Genomic DNA, 27,698 nt, shown 5'->3' with positions numbered 1-27,698 from the left:
GCGAAAATGAGGCAGATGTGCCTTTTGTCATTTATAAAAAGATAAATCACTTTTCTATAATACATCAATGATATTTCAATGGAATAAATTACTTATTGACTTATTCATACTTCAAAAACAGCATCAATAAGTGATTAACATAGGGGGGATTGAAATAAAATAAATAAATGAAATAAAAATCAACCAGCCACCCTCCTCCTCTGACAAGTCCCTTCATAAATAAAGAACAGTCCCAAAGGTGCGGTGAGGTTTGTGGGCCGTTACCTGCCACTGAAAGACTAAAAGAGAGAAATGTGAACTGCTCGTTTCTCCTCTGATACGCCACATACTGTGTGCCGCCATGGCTCAGCTGTTCAGGTAGCCTGCTTTTGGGCAGTCATGACAACAAGTTATTCACCTGGAGCCAGCGGGTAAGCCGTTATCATGCGCTGCCGTATTTGACAGGAATAGCCTACGTATTCTTGTCTGTGTCTGTGACCCCCGTTCAACCCACAACTGGCGGGATTTGCCGTTTTGTTTCTGCTGCTGGGTGAAATCTGTACTCACACAACGTGCTGAATGATTTATTTTGCCTGCACAAAACTATTTTTAGTCGCAAATGCGAGTGCGGTGACGGATGGAGTAAAATATCGCCACACTGCCGACATTTTACTCCGTCCGTCACCGCACGCTGTTTGATTGCATTATCAAAACATGCCGCTATTATTCGGCCTTGCTTTTCACTTATTCCACCGAATACCGAATGTGTGGTTTTTTTTGCAATATTCGGCTGAATATATTCGGTTACCAAATACTCGGTGCATCCCTAATATTTACTTGATTATTGGGCTGCTGACCGTGCTACACAAAACTCCACTGGGCGTTTAGCGTCCGATTCACAACATTGAGACAGATGAAATATGAAACATATGGACCAAAAGAGAGTTTTTTTTTGTTTTGTTTTTTTAAAGAGGTAAGATCTCTCATAATCCATTACCGAATGAGCCTGTATTTGTAATTACGCTTTAAGTCGTTGGTCAGCTGAGTGTAAAATCAACCCAACCTCTAAGTGGTGCCGGGTGTTTAAATATTCAACAGAAATTTCTGGGCTGCAAAATTTAAAAGTGCAGGTCAGAAGCCTGCTTCTGGAGCAAGATGGTAATTTAGGGATATCTTCATTTCCCCTTTTTAACATTTACTTGATAGAGCTTTACTGCGCTCAACACTAGTGGGAGAAGTTTGACAATAGGATTCATTTATCAATTACAGACATTTAAAGAGAATTTGGCACTGGAGGCCACTGCTACACTGTTTTATTGTGTTTTCGAGTCCTCTTAAGGATCACATAATTTCCCTCTTTCATTTAGTTTAGTGGGTTTTTTTCCACGTTGTTGAAGAAAAGCATGCCCAGGCCCATCTGACCATCATTCATCAATGGTATGGGAGGTGAACAATACAGAGGGGGTTCTGTGATATTAAGTATGCCCAATCTTTGGCTCGCACACCTCTGGTTTAGGTTCTTATGGAAAAAAATAAATCAGTATGCAGGCCTGTGCGCTCATATAGGCTTGTGTACACATTGTTTTGGACAGCTCTACTGGGGAACAACTGGAGGGAAAGGTGCCGTCACTCTGTACTGCTCAGGGTTCTTATTATTACATATAGCCTCTTTGGTATAGGCACATCTGCATCAAGGGACCACCACTGTCCAATTACTCCCATTCCTTTTCCTATGTGCAGCTGTCTCACTCTCTCTGTTTCCTATTGAAAATGGGGAAAAAAAACACACTTAGAAAAAAACAACAACAGATGATTGCCACAATCCTGGAACCTGGAAATCAAGTGATTGATTGGAGGAGCAAGAAATTAGACTTATATAGTCGTCAAGGGTTTTCTTTTTCTCCTGCATGAAGACCAAACCCCCAACCCCCTGCCTCTCCTCTCTACCTGCTGTAGCCTGGCCTTCGCTGCTGCCTGACAGCAGGAGATTCATGCTACCTCCGCCTTCCCTGCAGCCATGCTACAGAGAAAAAAGCAATGGCACAGCAAAAATGTAAACGCACCAATGTACTTAAATTCAGCCCTAAATTTAAAAAAAAAAAAACAGAGATCCTAGGGCAAAATGAAACAGGGTGTTAAGATTTGATGTTATAAAACACAACAGTTCTGATGGACTGAGGAGTGAACAGGAGGATGGATGTGGTCGATGTTGCCGCGCTAGATGCTTAGATGCTCTGGTTTGCGGTTGGGTCCAGCGAAGGATGCGTTTACCAGAGCCCTTTTCTCACCTCCCTCCCCAACGATGGCAGCCCACCCCGGGTGAGGAGAGGCTACCTCTATCCCCTCTCTATCCTGGTTCTAACCAGAATCTCTTAGCGCCACACTCCTCTTTCACACAGGAGCAAAGTCAGGTAAAAGCTAGAGCTTAAACAAATCTGCTTTGAAGTTTTGATTGTTACACTTCCTGATGCAAGACCTCTAACACCTTCCTGCTCCGGTGCACAAAGAAGAAGCGAATGACATCATGTACAAGAACCAGGATCTCGAAGAGTACAGGATCCAGTCTGTCAGTGCGTCAGGCTAACGCCGACTCCATTCATTACCTTGCCGTAGCGGAGGAGGAAGCGGCAGCTAGCTGTGTGAGGTATTCACGCAGTTCCTTGGCCGCCTGAAAGCGGCCGTAGCGCTTTTTGGGTTTGGTGCACTCGTCCAACAGTGCCTCGAGTTGTCCATCTTTGGCTATGTGGGCAGGGGGGTCATGGAGGAGGCCTCCGGTGGTGCCCCGCCACGTAGCATACCGCGACAGCAGGTTCTGGCACACGGCATAGTAGTTGTGGTCCACTGTGACCCTGGAACAAAGGGAGTCCTTGGAGAAAGAAAGGCAGGCCTCTCTGTCGCACTCCTCGAAGCGGCTCTCGTACCACACGTCATAGCTCTCTGGCTTGTCTGCGGGGACACAGAGAGACGGTTAAATGAACACACCGCAGTAAAAACATACTGATCATAAAAAACAGTTAATAATATTAATAGAGTCGTAGGTGCATAACATTCATTTCAAATATATTAAAGCGTTTATTGGGTCATAAGCTTGTTTCTTGCGGCCTTCATCAGGTGAATAAGTAATAAGGTCGGTATATGTTGGTCCTGCAAACAAAAATGTCCTGGTTTTATTACAGTGCAACACCCCTTTATATATTCCTTGGAGTCCCTACCAGCCTGCGGTTTACATTTGATGAGCCTTCACAGAAATTCTTTTCCTTAAATGTGGAGCTATACACGGGAAATTTGAGGCACAACTAATTTTAGATGATTACAACCAACTGCTTGATCGCATGTGATCGCGAGGAAAAACTATTTTTTCAAAGGTTTCTGCAAATTATTAGCTAAGAAATCAACCTGACCAGAAGCCGACAGGACCGTGGTGCCACATTTGACACCCCAGGGGCACTAACAGGAAATTCTTTCTCAAAGCACACAGCCAAACAACTCATCTGCAGTTTCATTTGACAGAAATGAACCACTTTCCAGATTTATTGAGCAAATAAAATTCTTTCTCCAGCTCATTTCACATTGCTTTTTCTCTTTAGAGGATTGTGCTGGGAAAGGAGGGAGCCAAGAAAATAACCTGGAATGATGAGAGAGAACTATTGGTTTGTGCATTAAAAAGCAGATCAATAACAGTGTTGGGAGGGGGGCTGGTGGGGGGGCGGACTCAGAGGATGCAAACACATAATCAGTGTATCAGCGTTGTAATGCACTTCTCTTCTGGCTCATCAGAACAACTCAATCAAACATCCAACGCTGCCCTGTTAGCAAGGGGGCCCCTGCAGCCCCCCTGAGGAGGAGGGGCACATCAACCTCAATCAGAGAGGGTGATGGAGATGGATCCGCCTGCGTATGCTCGCCACGAGCGCGAGCTCACAAACGCATATAAAAGATGTACGCGCGCAAGCAGCAAGGTGAGGTGAAAGCAATTAATGTTTCAGAGCTGGCCATGCATCACACCTCAGCACTGATTGACAGATGGCATCGGGAGAGTGTCCCATTCTTGTTCACTCGCACTGACGGACACACACACACACACATAGACAGACAGACACACACACAAACACACACACAGAGCAGTCAGACAGACAGAGCGGCTGAAAAGAACAAGCAGGGAGGAGAAGGTTCATACTCAAGGACGAAGATGAGCACAGCAAAAAAAGTACTTTGAGACTCAACTAAAGGCTAAAAAGGAGTCTGAGGTCTATTTACTTGCACCCCAATCCCCTCTGTTCCACCCTTACAGCAGGCCTGAGCGTAATAAAGCCAGAACATTTCCAAAGCAAACGAAATCATTTCCAATTCAAATGAGTGGCAGAGCAGTGGACGAGGCAGGCCACCTTTGCCTCTCTCTTCTCCCGCACCTCCCATGTTAAGGAGCTCAGGTCGGACTTGTATACATTCACCTCACTCCTCCGTCTTCCCAGGGCTACACTGAGAAGGGACATTGGGCCTGAAATGCTTGTTAGCGTGGCCTTACTAGTGGCATTCAAGAGTACGAGCTGGTTTTAACAATGCATGCCTGTGTTAGAGTGCATTATTGAATGTGAGAGAGAGGACTGCGTGTGTGTGTGTGAGTGAGTGAGTGAGTGTTTCAAGTGCTGTTGCATTTGTGTGTTTGTGTAAGCCGGGGAGCGATCGTGTTGGGGAGAGAAGAGAATGAGAGTGAGTGAAGTGTGTGTTACATTATACAGCATGTGTTTCCAAAAACCACTGGGGGTGAGACCATCCTCAAACACTATAAACTCAATGATGGGGAATGGCTCCTTTCGCACCACTGGACTGTGCAAACACACGGCACGCGGCACAACTTGAACACGGCATGCGTTTTATCTCACGGCGAAACCCGCCCTGCGTCAATATGGATGCCCCTAACGAGAGGGTGGAACCGCGCGTGAGCTCTCTGCGTGTTTTGATTTGCAAATCAATTGGCCTCAGTTTAGACTGATGAGATTCGCGCCACACACTTTAACTCGCTTTTCAATCTCGGGCTCTAATTGCAGGGATTGGATTCCTTTGCTTGTGGAGCCTTGGGGAGGTTACGGCGGCCTATTTCCTGCTGCTGTCCGACACATGGCCGTGACCTCGTAATTCTCATTACTGCCGTCGTTCCTCTTCTTCATGCTGAGGCCGCGCCACTTGGCACACACACAAACAGATCAGACACACAAACACGCGAGAAGCACGTAAACATTCTTGAGGCTTAAACTCTGAAGGGCCACGGTAAGCAGCTTGAGTTGTCAAGCTCTAAATGTGCCGGCCAGACAAAGAGAGTCTCAACCTGGATTGTGCTGCGGGACTTGCAAAGGGCTACGGTGACAGGGTGGAAAATTGCAGCCATTGGCAATAAGGTGAATATACACACACCAACATAATCGCACAGGAAATCAAGTACAAACTCGAGGGGAAAACTACAGGGCATGTAGGAGTGCTGCGACATGTCACACATCTATATGCGGTTTTCTGGTGTCAGATCTTGTAATTTGGCAAAGCGGCACTTTATCTGAAGATAAATTCATCACAATACTTCCCATCCAACTCAAAAAAAAAAAGCACACACACACTAGTTTCACACACACACACACACACACACACACACAGACAATAGTTCATATCTGTCACAGGGCACAATGGTGGAACCTCAACACCTAGCGACACAACAGTTTATCACTTTAATAGGATTTCTGCAGGAAGGGATAAATCTAAGAGCCTGACTGGGTGGTCGTCCCTCTCTTTGAAGTAGCCCCAGGAAGGAGGACTGAGGGGTAGCAAACTGCCACACTGAGTGCGTGATGTATAGCTCTCTCTGTCCTTGTTATGAGGTTTATTCTGAGAGGCAAAAAAAAAAAAAAAAAAAAACTAGGGCAGCGGAGATGGCTTGTTATCTGAACTATCTTTGCTTTGATGGGGACGAGTGTGTCGGAGGCACAAGGGGTGCTGAAGGAGTGTATTCTTAGATGAGAGGTGGCTTTGAGAACGTGCAAATTTGCCCACAGCCATCTGTCCCTTGAGACCTTTCCTCGAACCTTCGTCACTGCCTCATGAGCTACAGTTGGTGGTGGTTAAAATTTTGACATGAAGCGCAATGTTCTCTGGGGAGTTCAAGCTGCGGTCAGTGTTTGAATCACACTTTGGCTTTTGAGAAGTCTGTGATAAACAGTCTGAGAAGAGGAACAACCGCTGCATGAGTAGACATGTTATTAATACAGTTAGTTGTTAATTATCACTTTACAGTTTTAGAGAGGCAGCGATGTCACACAAGTAAACAAGAATTACAGCCCTGCGGCTGTGCGCCTCCACCAACCAGTCATGGTGCAGTTTACATCTATGTCTGTCCAGACTCATATGGAGCCATGACAACAGGCAAGGCTTCTTATTAGGGCAGCACCCTGAAAGTCCACTATTCGAATCATCAGTTGGAGACCCCTAAGTTGACTGAGAGTCCTTCAGATTGACCAGTCTTGGGGTTTATTGTCAGTCAGTGTGCTTCTGGGGACGTTTCAGTCCCCAGATGTAGCTGCAGAGTGAGCGCTCTCCACTTTCACGCTGCTCTGCTCTCTGGTACAGGTGGTTGCGGACCCAGACCGAGGGTGTGTCTAAGTGAGACGGAGGCAGCTGCTCGGAGGAGGACAGGCGTATGCTATCTTATGCCTTCTGCAGCAACTTAATACGATAGCATAGTTAGCATGCATTAGCTCGGAGGGCTATCTTGGCTTACGTGAGCGTCGACGTCACCCTAAACGTCACGCCGAAACCTGCTCAAACTCTCAAAATCTATATGGAAAAAGGAACGACTAGTCGAAAATTTGTACTCAACAACCAAATATGATTCTGCTGACATAATTCTAAGTTGGGTACAACCCTACTGTAAATATGGACGTTGCTGCAAAGAAGCTACATAATCAAAACATATCCACACATCTTCAACCCAGCAGCAAAGAAGATCTATACAATCAGCACAGCTTCAAGTTGGGCACCAAGGATTAGTGTCACCAATTCAGTATCTGATCAAATGTCTCCCCTTCTGTTCTTGAGATATTATGTTGAGTCATGGCCAGAAAAGTGTTTTTGCCGAACATTATGATGTCACAGTGAGGCTGGATATGAAATGTAATCACTTCATTCTATTAGACATTGTCATAATTAGTGTATGAAGTCTTGAGTTACGGCAAAAAACAGGACACAGTGAGGACACAGTGACCCTAGACAACCAAAATCTAATCAGTTCATAGCTGAGTCAAAGTGGACGTTTGTGCCAAAATTGAAAAATATTTGAAAAGGTGCTCTTGAAATAAAGTGTTCATGAGAATGGGATCGACAAACTGAAAACATAATTCCTCTGGCCAAGCAGGCACCGGTGCAAAGGCTTAAAAACCACCAGTGACAGCTCCACAATTTGAGTGACATAGTCTTAAGTGTTTATACTGTCCTTGAATAAGTGGGCAGCATTTATCTTCTTGTGTAGCTCCATAAGTGGTATTGTTTCTATGTATAAGACAAATAGTATTGTCATAGCAACAGGAGAATAAGCTGTACTAAGCATTAGACATATGGACACACACACACAGCACATATGTGTTCAGGTAACAATGGACGCTACCACTCACTCTGCTTGATCAGCCTTTTGTCTGCCACGAGAACATTCTCGGCATCAACGACGATGACCTTTCCGTCACGTGGGCCGACTGCAAAGTTATCGAAGCTGACATCGAGCAGGTAGAGGGCAAACTCAAAGTCATTGTTGGTGAGCTGCTCGGCAATGTCCATGAGCTGGCGCGCCAAGTCTACCCTCTTCTCCCAGGGTGCGTTGTAGAAGCTCCACAGCTCTTCGCCCACGTAGTTGACAGCTACCATGCGCCCACACGCTCCCAGGTACTTGGCGAAGGGCCACCCCTCATCTGACGGAAAGCTCTGGGAAAGAGAAACAGATGAGAACAGAAAACGGTGATTTAAAAACAAATATAAAAGAAGTCGGACCGTGTAATGTGGAGCTGGCTGAAAAAAAAAACAACAGAAATCCCCCCAACGGCTTTGAAAAGCAAAGGCTAACACATAAATTGCGAGAACCCTCACATTGTCAGAAAATGTTTGTTTAACTTGCACAGAAACTAGGTTCTAAATAAAGAGAGTCAAGAGAAAAAAATCCCAGACATCAAACACAACGCTGCTGTGTGTTGCCTTGGGTAATTTTTGACACATAATTCTAAGCACAATAGTTGAAAATCTGCCAAAGGATCACGTGAAATGCAGCCAGCACTGGGTATAACGGATTAAATTTAATAAAAGAAAAGAGCCAGTTTGTGTTAAAACCCTACAGCTATGAGCGGATGTACGCCGCTATCCTCAGTGCTTCCAGAGAACTGATAGGAGGTGATGTGTGGTAGCAGCAGTTAGCAGAGAAGCCTTATGTGTTGTGATGCAGCAGCGGGGCGATTTAAACTGCTGCATGATGTTGGCTAACCGAGTAAATGCAGTTTGGGCAAGCTGACAAGTAATCGCTGTGTATTACAAGGTTAAAACTGATTAATAATAACAAGGTAATACCGCTAGCAGGAAGTGGTATCACTGCTGCTGCACAAAACCCTAATCTCTCAGATTTACTCCACTTTATTGAGGTCAAACAAAAACAGGCACACATGCACCATCATCTGCAATCACTCAGAGTCAAGTGGCTGCACAGGCAAACACACAGACACAAATATACAGACAACTTAGATTAGTTGGGTGTGAAGCAGCTGCATTTGGCAAACGTGCCAGGCTGCTAAGGGACTGGATTCTGTATGTTGACTGCTGCTGTCTCTTTCTAGGAGCTCGGGAGTCTCACATTTTCAGTATATCACTTTCTCTTCTCCTAGTCCATTTCACTGCCACAGTCTAGGTGGACGAATGAAATCCCCCTTTGTTGCAGCCCACATGAGTTTCGCTACAAGTGATAAGCTCCCATCTTTTACAATAACCCCCCCCCCCCGCCATAGGCCTCTATCTTTTACAATAAACAGCCAGCCATATGCTAGCTTAATGATAGCCCACAATTCCTATGTAACAAATCTCTCCTAGGCTGCTGTTTCTGGCAGGCAGCCGTCGCACAGACAGAGAATCCAGAGTGCTCCTGTTTCACAGGAGTCTCGGCAGCCCTCCCTTTCTGAAACCCAATTGCATCGGAGATAGGGCAGGGGTGACACACCATGTCACTGCAGGTAAGGTGTGAACTACTATGACTGTTGCGTCTCACTTTACACTTGTGGTAATTCAATACTTCACCAGCTTTCAATTTATGCCAAGAGGGGGGATTTTAAATATGCATGGCTGCCCTAACTCCCTTTAAATTTTAATGAAATACAAATTATTTAAAAACATACATTTTAACCCCCCCGCCAGCCACGCAGCTGCTGTATCTCAAAGACAACAGCTGGACCCATGCCACATAGAGACTGTGGCACCGAGGGGGCGAATGTGACAAAGAAACCACAGCTTGGTGAATGGATGGCTATGCAGCGATTTGAAGGTTCACTTGTGCAGCCGTGACTGGAGTTGAGACATTTATATCTCAGACACTCAAACTGTGCTGCTCTTAAGCTCCTTTATCTCATCCTGTGACTTGGCTGTAATTTGCTGAGTGTATCGAAACGTGTATGGATCCTACCTGTGCTATAGCACATGGTACAACGTGCTGAATGCAATTATAAGTGAAGGCTAAGGATGCCTTGCAAGGGGTCCTTGACTGGACAAACTACCTTGGAAAAATCTTAGGGAGGAAAAATCAAGATCTTGATGCAACAGTGACTCATAACTTTTTACAACCTACACTGAAACAGGCAGACTTTTACAATCTGTGGTGTAAATCTATACCATAGGCGTATCTCCTGTTCCTGTCAGTTTTAAGGAAGCTCCACCACCAAGGGGGGGTGGGGAGGACAATGATAAGTTGCATGCATTGCAGTCTTGGTCGAGCCCATTTCCCTGAGGTGACCCAATCAATTGTGGGCCAGACAAAAGTCTGTCCAGGAAGCAGTGCTGGCTTCCAGCAGCCTGTCGGTCTGTCTGTGCTTGTCATCCTTAGACTTGGCAATGAGTCACCCAACTTCCCCAAAAACTCTCGGCTTAATCACCTACCTCTACATTTTCTGATAGAGCAAACTTGACAGGAAGCGGAATCTGAGGAAGTAGACATGTCTCAAAAAAGTGAGAAATTCCAGCAGATACGAGGAAACAAAAGGATACTGGTGGGCTGACAGCACTCCCAAATACTGACTGGAAAGAAGACAATCCCAGACTACTGAGATGTTGCCTGCCAATGGGCATTCCTACATAAGAGATTTTAGGATTAGAGACTTAACGGGCTAAATATCTAAAATGGCTTTCTAATTTCTGAAGTTGGTATAGAAAGATTAGGTTGGAGCTGGATCAGTTGATGGTACATCCCTATTAGTGCCGCTTCCCTTTGACCCAGATTCAAACCTCAGATCGCTTTATGTTGCTGCAAATCTAAGCGGCTCTTGGTCTTGTTGACAAAACTTAGCCTGTCCAATGTTACGGCTAAACCTGCTTTGTAAAACACCATCCTCACTCTCTCGCCCCTGCAGGGCGGATGGATAAATGTGGGGAAGGGTTAGTGGTGGTGGTGGTGAGGGTGGGAGGGGAGACAGGGAGCAAAAGAGAGAGAATACGATGGAGACGGCAAACAGAAGAGACAAACAGAGTGTCTTTCACTTCTCCGCTCCAGTGGACAGGAGGAATAAACCAGCAAAGACCTGCCTGCTAAACACATCTCTCTCTTTGTTGTCAGGTTGCAGCCTGAATGGGAGCAAAAGTAGAGTGGCGGCAGATGGGGGGGAGGCTGATGGGAAGGAGGAGAAGGATGAATGCCCTAAGGCTACTTTCAGACACTGTCAACGGCTGTTATGAGAACGCCTTCATGTCTGTTCGGCCCTCGTCCGCAGGTCTTAACATAGATGTCGTTCATTCATGCCTCTGACAGGCTCATTGCGCTGCGTCAATTACAAGAGTCTTGACAACTCATACCCATTTTTATGAGCTTCCTATATTTAAGTTTCATGTGCAATAAGTCTTAAGGTGAGAGCTACTGAGCGGTGTAGGCAGGCACATGGAAGTGGGCACCTGAGCTTTGGATCCAAACTTTGCCTATTGCAGAGCTTGATAAATACTCCACGTGTCCTACCAATCATTCTCCCTTAGCGCTCTTTAAACGGTTACTCTGCAGAAGTCATTAACGTCCGCAATGAGGCGTTGAAGGGGGGGTGGGGGGATGGACGAAATAAATTGGAAAGCCCAGCCTAATGCTACATCCACTGCACTATCTCTGAGCAGAATTGGGAGGTACTGTATGTGCTTGCGCTTGCATGTGTGGGGACTGCACAGGTAGTGAATTTTACCAGTCGTCTCTCGATGATGTTATGCTATTGAGAAATGCTGAGGGTGCAAAACTGCCAATGTCACATCTCAGCTACTTTTACTGCTTTAAAAAGGTCTTATCACTTCTTGTTCCTGTCATTGAATAAAAAACCTTTTATCTCCTGCTTAGCAAAACCTTTAACTCATAGAACCTGGCGCCAAATGCTCCTCTTATTTCCCGTACACATTTTTTGCTTGAATTTCTTGCAGTGTTAGAGAAATAATGAGCCCGACTCTGGAGACAATGAAAGCAAGGGTGGAAAACAGACCGAAACAGAGTCGTCTCATTACAGGCGACCTCACACTGACTTCTAGGCCCAAGTCTGACTAATCTAATCTTAAAGGTTGTGTTGGTGCGCTACAGTAGCATTGACTGGGGGGTGTTTGTGCTTTCCACTCCCCTCCCTGTAATACAACAGGCACACTGGCATCCTCTTGGGGGGAGATTGGTGTGGGCTGAAATGAAACAGGGCCACAGACAAATGGGCAGCCTCTGGAGAAGAGGATGAAACGAATGGAGCGAGAGGCACAGGAACACACACCTGCGTCCTGACATCTGCTGACAAAGGCATGCCCTTCTACTGGGCCACTCGGGGGAGGGCGTTGGCGTGTGTGTGTGTATTTGTGTGTGTGAGAGAGAGTCCGAAAAGAGGCTCTTTGTGCGTGCGTGTATGTGTGTGTGTGTCTATGTGAAACTGTATCCGAGTGCATGTGAATGAGAACATGCAACGTGACCAGGGCTGATAACAACCTCTATTCAGGGGCCGAGTAAACATGAGCGGCTCCCAAGATATTGCCTTGGCTGGTCTGCAAAGAACACTGGTCCATCAAACACACATATACATACACACAAACGGTGGACACACAGAGCGGCATTTATAAATGCAAGATTTGAAGGAACAAGTTGCCTTCATCTTGCAACCACAACTACTTACAGCAAAAAAGGAAATTAGTAGTTTGCCACAGAAGTGTTTCATGTGTGCAGCTTGTTAAAGCCCTGAGCAGGGTGTGGTGTAAATTCTCTACATTTTCTGTCCTCAGCAAAATCCCAGCGCTTCACAGCAAACAAGTTAGGACAGGACTCTTGAAGAGTCCGGGGATCAAACGGTAAAGTTGAGGAAGTGGGGCGGGCAGACGCAGCCAGTGAGACACAACAACAGCATTAAAAAAAAAAAAAAACCTTTTCAACCCTGATGTTGCAAAATGAACATTATTCAGCCTGTTTATCAAAGGGGCTTAGCGTTAAGAAGAAGTCACATCTGCTCTGCAAGGCTCGGGCTGCCAAGCCAGACTTGAAACGTCGCTTTTCTGTGCAGCTCTCCTGTTGACCTTGTGTGTCTGGAGGATGTGTGGCGAGCCCCGTCTGGCATTTTGCTGGCCATTTAAGTTTAAAATCCAGTTGGTTAGTTCGCAGCAAGAGCTCGGGCCCCACAGGGGAGCCGGCGCTAACTCCTCATCCTGGCACACATGGCGCTATCCCTTTCTTCTCTTTTGCTCTCATCTCCTGCTGCTGCTGCTTCTCCTGCTAACCCCGCTTTTTCCCCTCTCCCTTTGTTCCACCCCCAAAAACCTGCAATACAGGGCAGTGATGCTGTCTGTTCCAGACATGGAAGCCAGGAAATGCCTAGTCAGAGCACCAAACTGAGGAGAGTGTGTGTGTCTGTCTCTAGCGGATAGAGAAGAGTAGGGAGAGATAGAGACTGTGTATGTATCTGAATTTAGAAAAAGCCCTGCCTCTTTCTTTACCAGACATGCGGTTCAAAGAGTGCAAAGTCACAGTCTGTAGAGCTGGCAGCAGTCTTGGGAAACAGGAAAATCGTTGAATGGAGAAGACTGAAACTAGAAAGGACTGCTGGGTGGGTGTGTGTGTGTGTGTGTGTGTGTGTGTGCGTGTGCAAGCATGCGTGAACACCGAGCACAGATGAGAAATCAAAACCAAGAGGTCAGGTAGATAGAGCAGGCAAGTTAGACCACGTGCGGCCGGCTTGTGCAGCACGACAGAGCGCACACATGATTCAGAGAGCTCTGCCATGCAGTGATAGAAATGGGTTAGCTAGGTCTTTGAGTTCTGCAGGCCTTTGCTCTACAGAGAGAATGAGAGCAGGATGAGGAATGAGAGCACGGGATGGTGCAGCTCCGCGTTGCTAGTACACACTCCGCTGCTAGCTGATAGCTGATAGCTGAAACCCTTTGCCAACCTGAACCCGAGCCACTGAGCACAGAGCCACCTCATAAATCCCCACCACTGGAAGATGAGGAATGTATTAAGTCATAGGCAGCAGTGTTGACTCAGTCTAGGTGGTATTGCTGCCCACACGGGTGGGGAGGAACCCAAGTGAAGTTTGGCCTCAGACCTGAGGGCTGTGGGTTTGAGGCCGACATCAAGGGTAGTGTATTTCAGAGCAGGCGCCAATTATCTCCGGGGCAGCCGGGTGGTGTAGTGAGCAGGGAGACTGCTGTCACCGACCCCGCACTCTAACCTCGCTGCAGAAACAGGGGAAACATTAAGAGAATTTCCCACACAAGGAGCAATTAAGTGTCTCAAACGCTAAAGAAGAATTCAACTTACGTAATGAGAGGCGCCATTTCCAACACATATACAGCACAAGTGTAAATAATGTTTTTCTTTTACCTTTTGCAAGGGTGAAAATGCTCAAGATTTGAATATGCTACAGCATATCCCTGACCTCTCATATATTCACTGACAGGAACTAGGTGCCTGACGCTTTAATGCAGTGGACAATTTTATTACTGCAGACAAGCTGATGTGCTAAAAAGCATCTCCTTGCTCTAACATTAAGCCTTAGGCTCTCCGGGGGACACAGCACAGTAAAGAACCACTTGTTCCCGATCCATATTGGCCATCTTAAGGGGCCCAGGGAGAGATGTGAATGGGGTTAGTTACTCTCCAGCGTTGCAGAACTGCGTCTTCACGAGCAGGGCAGGAGGTACGTTGGGGTGCGGGCTGTAACAGTAGGAAGCTGGGTGGGGTGGGGGGCAGAAATCTAAAAAAGGAGCTGGTGGGTGGGATGAGTGAGGGGCGTGTGTGGGGGGTTCAGCCACAGGCATTTACCTAACCAAACACAGCTGTCATTCGTGTGTGTGTATATATGTGTGTGTGTTTGGAGAGCGGGAGAAAGAGAGAAAGGATTATGGTAACACAAGCAGTCCGGCTCATTCAAATGGGGGGAAAACACCACAAGGCTCCAGTTTGTACAACACACACACTCGCTCGCACAAACCCTCCGCTCCTCTCCTCTCCTCCCTCCTTCTTCTCTTCTCCCCTTTCCACCAGGGCCTCCATCCAGCGAGGGCAGCCAAAAGAGGGGAGTCGGGCCCAGATAACTCCCTGTCTTATCCTAACAGGATTCAGTCTGTACACAAAGGCCTATAAGAATAATGAAAGGGGGTTTGGGAGCACTTGAAGCAGGGTTAAGCGGCGTACACAACCTCCTCTCTTATGTGCTAAGAGCGTCACAATCCCCCAGACCCAAAAACAAAAGGTTCTAATCACAGACTAGCAACTTAAATACTATTTACCGGTGGACCTCAGCCACTGAGCCGGCCTTAGAGACAGAAGGCTCTTACTTAAGCCAGGATAGCATGCAGTGTCTGTGATTAAATGAAAAGAAATAAATAAAACTAAAAACAAAGCGGGCTTTGATCCTCTTTGTAAAGAGGCATGACCCAGAAAGCCAGACTATAAGATTGCAGAGCTTTTCCACCGTAGACAATATACAGTAACGGCTAAAATTATGTGCATGCTTGGTCAGAACATGACCATGTCGGTAATAAGAAGAGCTTTTTATACATTATTTGGACATTTTGTGAGCATGCAAAAAGTCTAATTTTCACACTTATTTTTCTAATATTTGACAGCTATACAGAAAATATTTTTTACTTGTATGCAACTCACACACACGTCATGTATAGCCTCTGACATACAGTAAGAATGCTTGCCTTTGTGTTAAAGAGGAGATGGCATGTGCAATCATTTTGATGTAATACTTAATCATTCTTCATTTAAATCATATCTTGACACTAAATCACTACCATTTTTTCAAATTATACAGTTATAAGATTATCTGACTCATAGCTGCTGTAGGAAGGTTGCGCATCAGCATGTGGCCCGATTGCATTTATTTCCCTATTAACAAATAAATCAAGGTTCAGTAGGTCACAGTGAGAGGCACCACCTTTGCCTCACTTTGTGCCAAGAAAAAAACCCCCTGAATTTATACTATTTACTTTGGCTTCGCTTCCCAAAGTGGATGAGCATCGTAATAGATTATGCAGAGCCTCATTAAATCAACAGCATACCAAAGAGGCATCCCCCCATTTTAGAAAATTCAAACAAGCTGCTAGTGTGTTTGCTCAAAGCGCTGTGAATGTTTACTTTCACATTTGCGTAAAATGCTGCTGTCAAGAATCTTAGGAGGAATAGGAGATAAGGTCATCCATCTAATCTCTGGCTTCCGTCTCTCCTGCGATTTAGTATCAGTGTCAAGACGTCCGTGTTCTGGGGAAAAACAGACGGTGTTGCGTGAGAGGTTCGTGCCTCCTGATGAGTATTGTGTCAGGTGAGGGCGGTGTGTTGAATGAGGAGGTGGAAATGTGGAAGGTGGGGAGAGATGGTAATAAAAAACAAGGGAGAAAGGGGTGTCTGGGAGAGCGCAGATTTGAGTCTGGAGGAGATGACTGCGTTAACCCCACAGGCCTGTCACATCCTATTCTCAGCTTCACTGAGCAAGACAGGGCTGAGGACCAAAAAGGGTGCGAGCGCAGTCACATGCTCCTGGCTAATTCGCCAAGCTTAATGATTTGGAAGGGAGGACTAGGCTAAATCGAACTAATTTAAGGTTGGGCCAGATGTACTCCATCAAACACAACCATCACCTGATGAATCAGTGAGTCATCTAGCCGAAGGAGAGAAGCCAAGGATGGCAAATAAGGTTCCAGTCGGGGAAATGAGAAGAATTTATTACTCATATTTCCTGCAAACCACGTTACTGTCAAATGAGAGGTAAAATTAAACAGCGTCATGTAATTTTTCTGCTTGGCAAAGAGACACAGTAGCAGAATAACTGTTCCAGGCCAACTTCTCTGTGAAACCTTAAGAAAATCTGCATTGAAATGAGAGGAAACAGATGAAGTTGCATAAGGTGCCTCTCTCATTGCACGAGGATTTTCTTGTTTGGCTATCGTCATTTTGTCTTCCAAAAATATTTATTCCCCAAAGCCAAATTGTCTTCCACGTGACACATGAGTGGGGGTGGTGTGTGTGTCTGTGCGTGTGAGTGTGTGAGTGCATGCTTGTGTACCACAGAGCACAAAGGAAATGCATTGTTGGACAGACCCGAAACAACACAGCAGATTGTTTCCCACTGACAAAGAAGGTCTGGTTTCTCATAGTGAAACAGGGCCGATTTACTGCCTGTGGCTTCAAAAGACTGGAAACAGAAGCCATTCGGAGAGGGAGTGCAGCTCACTGAGCAGACGGCAGAAATGTTATTGACATTATTCAACTGTATAAAGCCAGAGGAAAGGAGATAGAGAAAGAAAGCCGAAACCACAGCACTGGCAACCAGCGACACTAAGAAATCATTTACGCTAAATATAGCAAACTTAAATTATACGCCAAGTGATACCAGCCTCTCCAACTTACTGAAGAGGTGTTTGAAAACAACCGAGCAAAAAGAAACAATCGCTCAAGGCCTGACAAGAAGGCAGCGCGATAAACAGTCGAAATAAAGATCAGGTTTAATTAAATAGCAGGTCATAAAACTCAGCCCACATTCCTCTACCTTTTGTTAAAACTAGTCCCCACGCAGTAGCACTCACCTCTGGCAAAAAAAAAAAAAAAAAAAACAAACCAAAAAAAAAACCGGAGACTAAGGTGTTGTAGTACAGCACATCTCCTATTCAATCTCTATAGACGCTATTAATTCTTTATGGTCCACTGCTGCCCAACCTTGTGTATAGGGTCTCTCAGTCTCTCAGCAAATTTTCTCCTCATCTTTTGAGTTCAGTGATGCTGACCAACAGTCAAGGCACTCCTGTGAATCTCTGAGATGTCTGGAACATTTTAGCTGTATGTTACGCGTCCACAAAAGTCCATGCCCGTAATCTGTTACCCCTGGCCTGCTGCATACACAGACCCTACTGTTCTTTCTCATACCCGCAGGTCACAAGTTCAGCGTGAGATCAACAATTCATGAGGCCCCTGTAAACATGCAAAGGCTAGCCGAAGCAGAGAGTGAAGAGAGCCGTGGACAATGTGTGTGTGTGTAATGTGTTGGTGTGTGATGTCTGTAGCTTTGTGCAAGATAAGGGTTGGGGGGGGGGTGATTCACAGAGCCTCTGAACTGGGGCATAATGGCATTAAAAACACTGATAGAATTATCTGGCCAGAGTTTGTGGAGCGTACACAAGCGGACAGGAAAATATAGGAGAATGACACAGAAGAGGAGAAAGGCAAAATGAGAAAGAAAAGACGAGAAAGGAAGGAAGAGAAGGGCAAGCGACCACACAGGGCTAATCAGATTTTATAGATCGTCCAGACTAAAAGGCTGATCTCGCCTTTTGTCCTCTGTAATGCCTGGAGGTGTCTGGCACTATGTGTAAGGGGGGTTGGAGGTCACCATAAGTTATTGAATGTCTACACGAGCCATGACCATTGTTGTTCCGACACGGCCAATGCCAGATTGAAATTGAAATTGATTGGCTGCTTGTAAATCAGTCAGGATGAGGACATATATAACACAGTATGGCCGCTCTGACACGCAGGATGATGGAATAGAGGTGGGACGTACTTTTACTCCTAACCTGGTGTCAAAGATGATTAGGTTTACAGCGTTTTGATTTTGGCAGCATGTACCATTTAATCTACGTCAATTAAGGATTTTAAACGCTGAAGCACAATACAGTGATGATGATGTATCAAAAATTAAATGTTCAATCGGTCTCATCAAAACTACTCAAAAAGGAGCAGTGTGTAGGATTTAGCAGCTTACAGCGGTAAGGATTGCAGACTGCAACCAGCTGAAAATCCGCAGACATACAAACCAGGTGATTAAAACCAGTAAAAACACTGAATAAAACAGTTTCATCTTACAAATCAGTGTCTCTGCAACGCTGCAACGAGCTGCTAGCCGAGCACCTGCTAATGTGTGCTCACCTTTTTTCTCTCATAATTTAAAGATCCAGACATTCAGGAGATTTTTACCAGGAGCCGAATTATCCACAGAGGTCTCTTCCTCTCCAAAACAAACGGACTCAGTGTTTTACACCGGTAAAAGCAACGCACAAAGCAGTTTCATGTTAAAAATCAGTGTTTTTCTGATGCTGTTTGGTAGCTAAACAAGGTGGCCAACATGGCCCTATCTAGAGCCAGTGTATGGTTTGTCCATTCTGGGATACTGTAGAAAGATGAAACATGGACGAGGACCAGCTACCTATGTTGATAAAAATGGGTCATTCTAAGGTAACAAAAACACAACGATTCCTTTTTCAGGTGATTATACACTAACGAAAACATCCATATTCCATTTCTGCCAATACATCCTCTAAATCCCACACACTGGACCTTTAAAGCAAGAGTATCTTGGGTTTCTGTCAGTTCCTTCAAGCTGTAAATTACAACCAAATCTTTATTCTAGGTCAAAAACTTAAAAAGCTTTTATTTTGGAGGATTAGCGAAGGATCAAGAATGTTGGTACTAATACCACTTAGCAGCCCTGTAAGAGATCCCTCTACGTGCTGTCTCCTACAGATGAAGAGGATCCAGCGGACACAGACGTATATTAAAATTAAAAACAACTTGGACCATTTACAGATGCATTCTTGAATAATTCAAAACTGCCCTACATATAGTGTTAAATATGCAGTATTGCCGCCAGCCAAAATCTCTCATCTTTTGGGAGGCCACAGCTCTTAAACCCCTCTCTATTCTAGGCAGAGGAATGTTCGTGCTCCAAATAGCGGATGCGTAGTCTCGATGTAGCCTAGAGTTTAGGGGGGGTGTAATGGCTCATCTCAGATCTGTGGAAGAGGAAGGAAAAGGAGGATTCCCACCCTGTAATTTACTGGGGGCTTTGTGGGCCAACACCCCGACTTGCTTTGTACTGATGCTCTTATCCTCTTTGTAGCAAAGGTAATCCAGGAGCCGTGCCTTATCGACAACTCTGAAAACACCTGGTGCCACAGATCAGCTGACAGACATCTCTTTATCAAGATGCAATATTTTCTTCAAAGACAGTAATAGTCAAACATAACTCAAAAAAATCAAAAGTAACCATAAAAGCCTAAAATTCAACCACATGCAAATGTTGATTTAAACAGCACCTGTCCTGAAAACACTGAAAAAAAAAAGTTACATTTACCTGTAGTACGAGCGGTTCCGGGTTGAATGCCAAGGTCATGAGCAGCTGCATTCTCTCCGTGTCTTTGAGGTTCTTTAGCAGGAAGCTGCCTGAGTCTTTGGTCTCAGCATACCTGCGGACCACGCGGTCCAGCAGCCTCTGAGAGGGGCAGTGCACCAGGTCTGACCAGCCCTCCACCACCTCTGGAGTGAGCAGACGAACGTCGCCGTTGATCCGGGCAAATTCAGTCTTGTACATTGCCTGGATGAGGTCGCAGCGCGGCCTGCCTGTGGCCCTCTTGCAGATTTTCTGATCGATCTCAGCCAGCTCCTGGTTGGAGCCGAGTCGTTTCAGCACCACACGACGGGTGCCCTCCCTGGGCTCACCATACTGGGCAAAGTAAACATTCTTGACATTGAAAACGTCTAGGAATCGTAGGCGACCCCAGGTTTCAAAGGAAACCTGGCCGTTCATGAACTTGCGGCACCAGCTGGTGCCAAAGCAGGCGGGACACTTGTTGAGGTTGATGAAGCGTCTGTCAGTGAGCTCATTCTTCTGGAAGGAGGCGAACAGGTTGTGGGTGTTCATCAACAAGATGACAAACAACCCTACAACCAATAAGAGCTTCAGACAGCGGTACAGGCGGCCAAGTTTGAGAGGCAGGAAGCGCAGCATGGTGGGGACGGGGGTTCTTGAGGGATAGGGAGAAGGAGAGGTATTGAGACGATCGTCAGGGAGCGAACCTCAAAGCCTCTCCGTCATGATGTACAGGGGTAGCTTCTAAAGCGGCAGGCAGGGGCGAGGTTGGCACAGCTGCCCCGTGCCAGGCTCTGGCAGAGGCCAGTGAGTCATGTTCTCCCTTCTTGGTGTTTGTGTGCAACCTCGAGCCAGCAGGCCTGAAATCAAGCAAAGAAAGGGAGAGGGGAAGACATTACATCAGGGAAAATAGAAAAGCTGCATTTCATAACACGAATAACATGGCTACCAAGTGAAAATGATTGATCTTATTTTTCTTCCGCTAGCCCTGCAACTTCAACACCAAAGTCCCAACATGTGATACGACCTATAAAACAAAAAAGCACTTTCCCTGGTATATGAAATCGTCTCACAAATTTGAATTGCTTGGGTCATTTGAGAGATTTCATTACTTTTTGAGCAGAAATGAGATGGCCCACAGCCAATGTAATAAACCTGCCTGTGTCTGTTTGAGCGCCTTCTCTTTGGGAAATCATTTCTTGTATACTCCCCCCCCCCAATATAAGAAAGATAAATAAAAGTATGGAAAAGGGGAAAATAAAGTGTCAGTGATCAAATTAAGAGGAAATGTACAACATCCTCTCCAAGTATAAATAAAATGTGCAGCACTGCAAGGGATGATTCCTCAGAGGACCTTCCCTCGCTGCATCAGAAGTATCCATCACTTTTCTTCCGATGCACAGCAAAATAACACGCCGTCTGCATACCTCAACACTTATTCTGAGCTCGGAAGTCCTGAGTTTTTTTTCTCCTTCTCACTTCAAATGGAGAAATCTCGCTTTGCATTGTGAAGAGAGTCACGCTGTGCGTAGTTTAACCTTTGATCAGAGTTGCCCTGCTTCGTTTTAATCACGCTTTGAAGTTGTTTCTTTGAAAATGGCTGGTGTCACTAAAATAACGTCCGTGGTTGAGGGGGTGAGAGAGAGAATCTGTGAATACCTCCATTAGGCATATCGATGTCAGCAGAGAAGGGAACGGTGGGAACTAAGCAAGGAAGAAAGAGACGAGTATCTGAGCTCACAGTGCAAGAACAATGCTCTCAGAAGCCTCGCAAGCCCCCATGTAGCCTGCCCATGATGAAGCCATGTCAGACCCCCCAATCAGCTTTTTAGCAATGAGTCTTGTAAGTCTTATAAGTCGCTTTAAGAAAGACAATGACTCAGGCCATGCAAATTAGCCATCCTCAATTAGAGCTCATTAGGACATGCCTATTAGGACAGCTGACTTGAGAGGGCATGGCTAACGAGCAGGCACACTACTGTGATTAGTGCGCGTGTCGATGGGTTCCTTGCATTTTGCCTTCAGATCGAAGTGGCTGAGATCTAGAAAGACACAGGGGCTTGAGGCGGCCAAGGGAGCAGCGGTTATGGAAGATGTGTGGCTGTGGAGTGTCTGATAAGAAGATGAATACACTCGTTCTTACCTGTCTGAAAATACCTTGAGCAGATCAGGCCAACATCACTAACATAAAAATAGACTGTACCCAAATAGGGGAACTACAGACGGCTGCACTACAATTTTTTTTAAGCAAAAGAAAACTATGATTCATGCGTTTTTATTCTATTCTCACCACAAATCAAAAACTCTGTGACCCAATGGTGAGCATATGATTTTCTTCTCTGTGCCATAAACAAGGTAGAGATAATGAGAGTTGCTTTGCATCTTTTAAACAGAAGCAATCTTTAATCATATTTTGAACTCTGAACCAAATAGCTACTGTAAATCTGAATGGTAATGTGTCACAATTTCCAAAGACATGAGGCGGCATTTATTTATTTTTTCATTATAATGAACAGCACAATGATATGGTAATTTTAGGCTTTGGGAATTAATCCTTGAAAGGACACTTTTTGAAAATACAACTCCATGCACACATTAATCTGAGATATTGCATACGTTAAAATGTAAAAACAGACATTTCTTCATGCATGTAGTCTGAAACAGCATTTCATTGGGCACGCTTAATAAAGAAACTGCAGGTCCACATCAAGCTGACTTCAACAAAATGCCTCCACTGTGATAAATGAATAACCAAATAACCCTTCAGTTGCACCCATTCAGAATGAGCTAAAAAGAACACCAACACAATAGTTTAATAGTGTCAGGGGAAAATTCATTAAAATTCTACAAGATATTCATATTAAATTGGGAACGGAAGATGGATTGGGAGATGGGAAATAAAGAAACAATGTCTGTATGAAGAACCCCCCTAAAAACAACAACTTCAATAGGAGCCAGAAGGATGTGTGCCTTGTGCCTTTGACTACAGGGAGCAAGGGGGAGCTGATTGCTTGAGGGGAAAACTGAATATCCCGTTGCTATAAGATCTCGATTCAAGTGCCATTTAGCATCTAACACAGGCAGTCGCAGCACAGACGAGCCTGCAAAGATCTTGGGAGCAGATATGAGATTTAACCAGGATCAGGAAGAGGCTCAAGAGTTCAAAACGTAACCTCAGTCGGGCCGAGAAGATGATCATCCTAAAGAGAAAGCATCACAGGGCCAGGGCAAGACGGAAAAAGCCCCGAACAAGACCTGCAGAGCAATGAGATGCACGAGCTGGTGGTTAACGCTGGGAGGATGCATGGCTTCTTCCTCCTCTCCAGAGAAATGGTTAGGCCTCAATTACCTTTGGAGCGTTACCTGGATTATGTCAATGACCGTGCTAATTGCTGGAGTGAAAGGATAGGCCACACACTGCATTTTGTTTCTGTTAATGAACCAAGGTGTTAAAATGCTTAAAGTGTTGACAGTGAAACGCAGGAAACTGCCACTGATGGCTTATCCTTGATCCTGTACTTTTGTTTTGCATGAAGCAGGAGAGGATAAGGATTGAAATGCTACTAGATTAGAGTTTTTATAGCCCGCTATTGCTGCGACTACACGCTGAGTAATAGTGTGAATAAGACCACAACATTCAGCTTTATTGGAAAAATGCATGGTCATTTAAGATGGGGATATTTTTCCCGGGTAATTACCCCACTAGACTGCTTCTTGTGAATTTCACACCTGCAAGACTATTTATTTAACTCCCTCTCCGTCTATTGCTGCATGCCACCCTATGGCTGAGCGTTATTTAACAGGACTGGCAGGGAAGAGGACGGACTGTATAGACCTCAAGGTTGCCTACTCAGGTTTTTGACAAGGGTAAAGTTCACCAAAAGCTCTAAATTAAAGCCAGATGCTTTGTATTCTAACACAGATGTTACCCAGCGGAATAGAAGGGCAGTGAAATTTAAAGCAGTGTTTTCTTTCAGACAAACCTCACTGTGCCCACAGAAAACTTGTGTTTTGAATTAGCCCCCCCTCTCCTCCATTCCCCCCCCACAGTGCCTCTGCTCCTTCTGCACTCTGCAAGAAGGAGGGATGCACAATACCATGAGGAAAACCCTGTTTAGAGTAAGCACCAAATTACCTCTCATCATACGAAGCCACTGCCAAAACTGGGGTAAGAAAGTTTTTCAGCGTACTCGGTCTACAAAGTACTGCGGTGAGCGCTTCGAAAGAGAGGCAAAGAAAAGAGGGCAAATCAAAGGATGCCTGACTCCTCATGCATGGGAGATGAGTCTCGCATTCAAAATGTTCCAAGTTTGGCAGATGTTAAGAGCCGCAAAATGGCTCATTACTGGGACAGAAACGGCGCAAGATGAAGCAACAGGCCCCATGTTGGCTTAAAACAGAATGACAAAGGTCGGGACAGAGGGAGATGACATCGTAATATCCTAATATTTCAACTTTTATTAAAACTTAGATTCTGACAGAATAACCCAGATAAGAAAGAAGGGGTTGAAAAGGAAATTTCCGTCTTGAATAATCTTTTCCACAGCTCATTGTGTAAAGCCAGTTTCCGATAATGGTGTGCGAGGGCAAGGCTACTCTCGGGCTAACCCATTTCCTTCACTGCACCTGAGGCTAAACTTCATTATGATATAATGAAGTCAAGCCACACATGAACATGCTTGATTAATTCCACTGGAAATGCAAAAGAGAGTGCAAAGAGGGAGTGCTGAAAAGGACTGGAATACATTGGAGAGGTTGGGGGAGGGGGGGGGGGGAATGGAGAAAGGAGAGATATAACCAACGTATAACTAATGGACAGCAAGGTGAGAGAAACTTTGAGTTATTGCTCTTGTGATGGAAATGAATGGGAAGAGATCACTAGAATACAGAGTAGCAGTTCTCCGTCTCTGAATGGACACACACAAACACACACATGGACGCGTCTACCCACGGAGAATGCCGGCATTACCATCAAGCCCTACTCAAAGCTCCGAACTCCCCCCACCCCTTTCCATTGCAATGTACGGCTCTAGCTGGAGAGAGGAACTACTGTTGCCAAGGTTATCGACTGAGGGAGTCAATAATGTTTGATCAAAAAAACATTCAGCCACAGCCGGGTTGCCTCAGTACAGCAAACACATAGACAGTGATGGATAGATACAAATGACAGTAACATTCCCATGCCTAATGGAAAATTGAGTCCTTAGAATATAAGCACCAATTAGCGGCATCCCCATGTGAGCATTAGTCCATTCATCTCTGGCCCAAATCAAACGACAGAGGTTTAAATAACAATATAAATGGTATCTGCTTTGCGCCAAACTGACGCAGCTGTTTGGAAGGACGCACTTGAACGAGGAGAGGCTTGCTTTGGATTCTTTGACCAATAACATGATTGTTTTGTTTAATTTAAACAGCTGCACATTCTCACACGCCAGCATCAATCTGTAAAAGTTTGAAAAGTTGTCATACATTTTAAATCTCATGTTAATGCCACTGCAAAACAAATGTGTCGTCTTAAGTGAAGCTACACTTGGAATCATTAAAACAAGCTGTCACAACAAGCCTCGCTTTGAACAAATGGGAAATATGTTTGGAGTTAGGCGGGAGGAATTAAATTGATCATCTGACAGGCTTTTTTTCATTTCATTTAAGGTCACTCCTAATGTGGCTCCATCTGTTGTAGGAGTTGCTCTATCAGAGTTTGATTTGGTGAGTTTGGAGGTCAAAAACAAAAATATACTGCTCCTGTGGGAGCTTTTAGGCTACAATTACAAGACGTTCCCCCGCTGAGCGTTGAGAAACATTCAAATCAACCACCAGCAGAAAGTCTTAAGTGTATCCGTCTATTTTCATAGTTCCCTTGTCGCCTAACCTTGCAGAAAGGCTCCACAATTAGTCTCCTGTTATGGAAAAATTAATTCCAAGCAGCCCGTTCTATTCATTAGACTGTAAAAAGAAATTCCTAAGGACTTATTACAGACTTTAACCAAACAGCAGGACTGTTGTGGCAACATTTTTTTTTCCTTTGAGGCAATCAAGGGCAGAAGTTTGCAGAGAGCATGCAATCGCCAACATCTCATGGTCAAGTCAATTTAGCTATTACAGCAAATTGCTCTTTCATTTTCAGCGCCTGGACCTTTCTGTGTGATGGGCACAGGGCTCACGCCAACAAGGAAGACAAATACACAGCAAATCAATCCAAATCACGTTGGCCAAGTGGAGACCTGTTGAGGTACTTTCATTTGAGTGATAGAAACTGAAGTGCTAAGCAAGCACGAAGCAATGAAAAATGTTTTATTGAGGAAATACTTAATATGCAAATAAATACCTCCTCAACACCAATGCTTTTGCTATCATATAACATGATCTGCATACAAATTGACAAAGCAGTTCATGTTTAAAAGGTTTAAGGGACACTCCTGTGCAGTTTTGTGCATTGTATTATTCTATAGGTGCGTTCAGGTACCGGTTACAGACATGACTAATGCTCTCTAAAAACCCCAGCATAAACAAAAGACTAATTGCAGGGCAGGTAACACACCAAACGGTCATTTTGAGATCTCAAAGACAGTTGTGTTGCAGCAAAATAACACCAGCAGCAGCTCTAATAGCAGTAATAATAAACTTTCTGTCACTGTTGAGCGGATGTGGGCATCAGATAAGAGAGTGTGTTTCTAAAAACTGTCTTCTAGTATTATATCTTATCACTTCATCGTTTCTGGGGTAGCAACAGTGACGCCCTGAGTGCAAAGCTTGCTCTTAGGTTAATGTTAAAAACTGAGATTTTTTGTTTTATTGGTCAGTTATTCAAGTGGAGGCTGCAAAAAATGTCCATAAATTCATATTGTGCCATTTTATATTGTTAAAGGCTGAGTTCAGTGAGAGGACGGGCTGCAAAGAGAAGAAGAAAACTGTGGAACAAACCTGTATGACTTTTTCCTCCCCAGATCTGTAGTAGTGTAATGCTTAGCGCTCAGTTGATATCATTCTTTAAAGTTGCGGCTACTCACACGGCGGGCGACGGATACTTTAAATCATTTCCGACAGTATCTAACCCGAAAACAGCTTCTTCAAAGCTCGACGAAGATCTCTATCAAGCAAACTCACACGGTCTCCCCATGTCTAGCTCCTAGGTATCTAGCCAGCTAGCCTGCTAGCTGCTGAAATAAACAGTTGGGATGTAGAGTCTTAACTCTTCATATACCGGATCTTTCCGACTGGACGAGGCGGTCCTCTTCACAAAGGACAACAGCGTCCGTGTTGTGCGTTCACGTCCATATCTGTCCGCGTATCATGGGTCCCTTTGTGGTCACGGAATTGCCTCTTTTCTTCTTCTCTCAGGCAGCGGCTCACTCCTCTCCAACACCACAATGGGTTCTGTTTCGACTCTTTTCAACACCAGCCTCTTTGCCCTTTACGACACCCGCCGCCGCTTTACGGCAGCGGTTGCTAGGCGATTATTCTAATATTGTCTTGTCTGGAACGCCGCCCCCAGTGCAAAGTTTGACTAAATTTCTATTTTTTACCCTTCAGTGACTCCGTCAGACTAAAAGCAACCTTTGATTGAAGATAGTAACATAATTTAAAAAAATATAGTTTTTACTCAAATTGCCATAAAAAGCAACCGTATATTAAATCTAATGAAATAAAAAAAATTAAGAGTCGAAAAAATGGTATGCACAGTAATATTATCGTGCTTTGCTGTAAGAATACATCTTTGCAAGAGATTCATGTGGCTACAACCGCACCAAAATCACGTGTCAGTGTCAAAACTGCACTGAATCCATAATCACAACGAGACCATCCTGCAAAAACACCTTAACTGAGACAAAGGGGAATGCAAAGATAACAGTTCATACATAT

At 44.9% G+C, this 27,698-nt stretch overlaps 1 protein-coding gene across 2 annotated transcripts; it reads right to left on the bottom strand.

Annotated features, from left to right (window-relative positions):
* Positions 1-976: 976 nt before the first annotated feature.
* dipk2ab (divergent protein kinase domain 2Ab) lies at positions 977-27,213 on the bottom strand. Of its 2 annotated transcripts, none has more exons than XM_033639161.2 (4): positions 26,760-27,213; positions 19,818-20,692; positions 7,632-7,935; positions 977-2,925 (listed from the first exon to the last, which is right to left on the bottom strand). In XM_033639161.2, the coding sequence occupies exons 2-4, from the start codon at positions 20,469-20,471 to the stop codon at positions 2,579-2,581; spliced, it is 1,305 nt and encodes a 434-aa protein (XP_033495052.2). In that variant the 5' UTR covers positions 20,472-20,692; positions 26,760-27,213; the 3' UTR covers positions 977-2,578. The 2 variants fall into 2 exon arrangements, with proteins under 2 accessions (XP_033495052.2, XP_078019147.1); XM_078163021.1 differs by having other exon boundaries at positions 27,040-27,201.
* Positions 27,214-27,698: the final 485 nt, after the last annotated feature.

Source organism: Epinephelus lanceolatus, chromosome 20 (genome assembly GCF_041903045.1).
Source record: "Epinephelus lanceolatus isolate andai-2023 chromosome 20, ASM4190304v1, whole genome shotgun sequence".
NCBI lineage: Eukaryota > Metazoa > Chordata > Actinopteri > Perciformes > Serranidae > Epinephelus > Epinephelus lanceolatus.
This window is presented reverse-complemented; position numbering and strand designations above follow the sequence as displayed.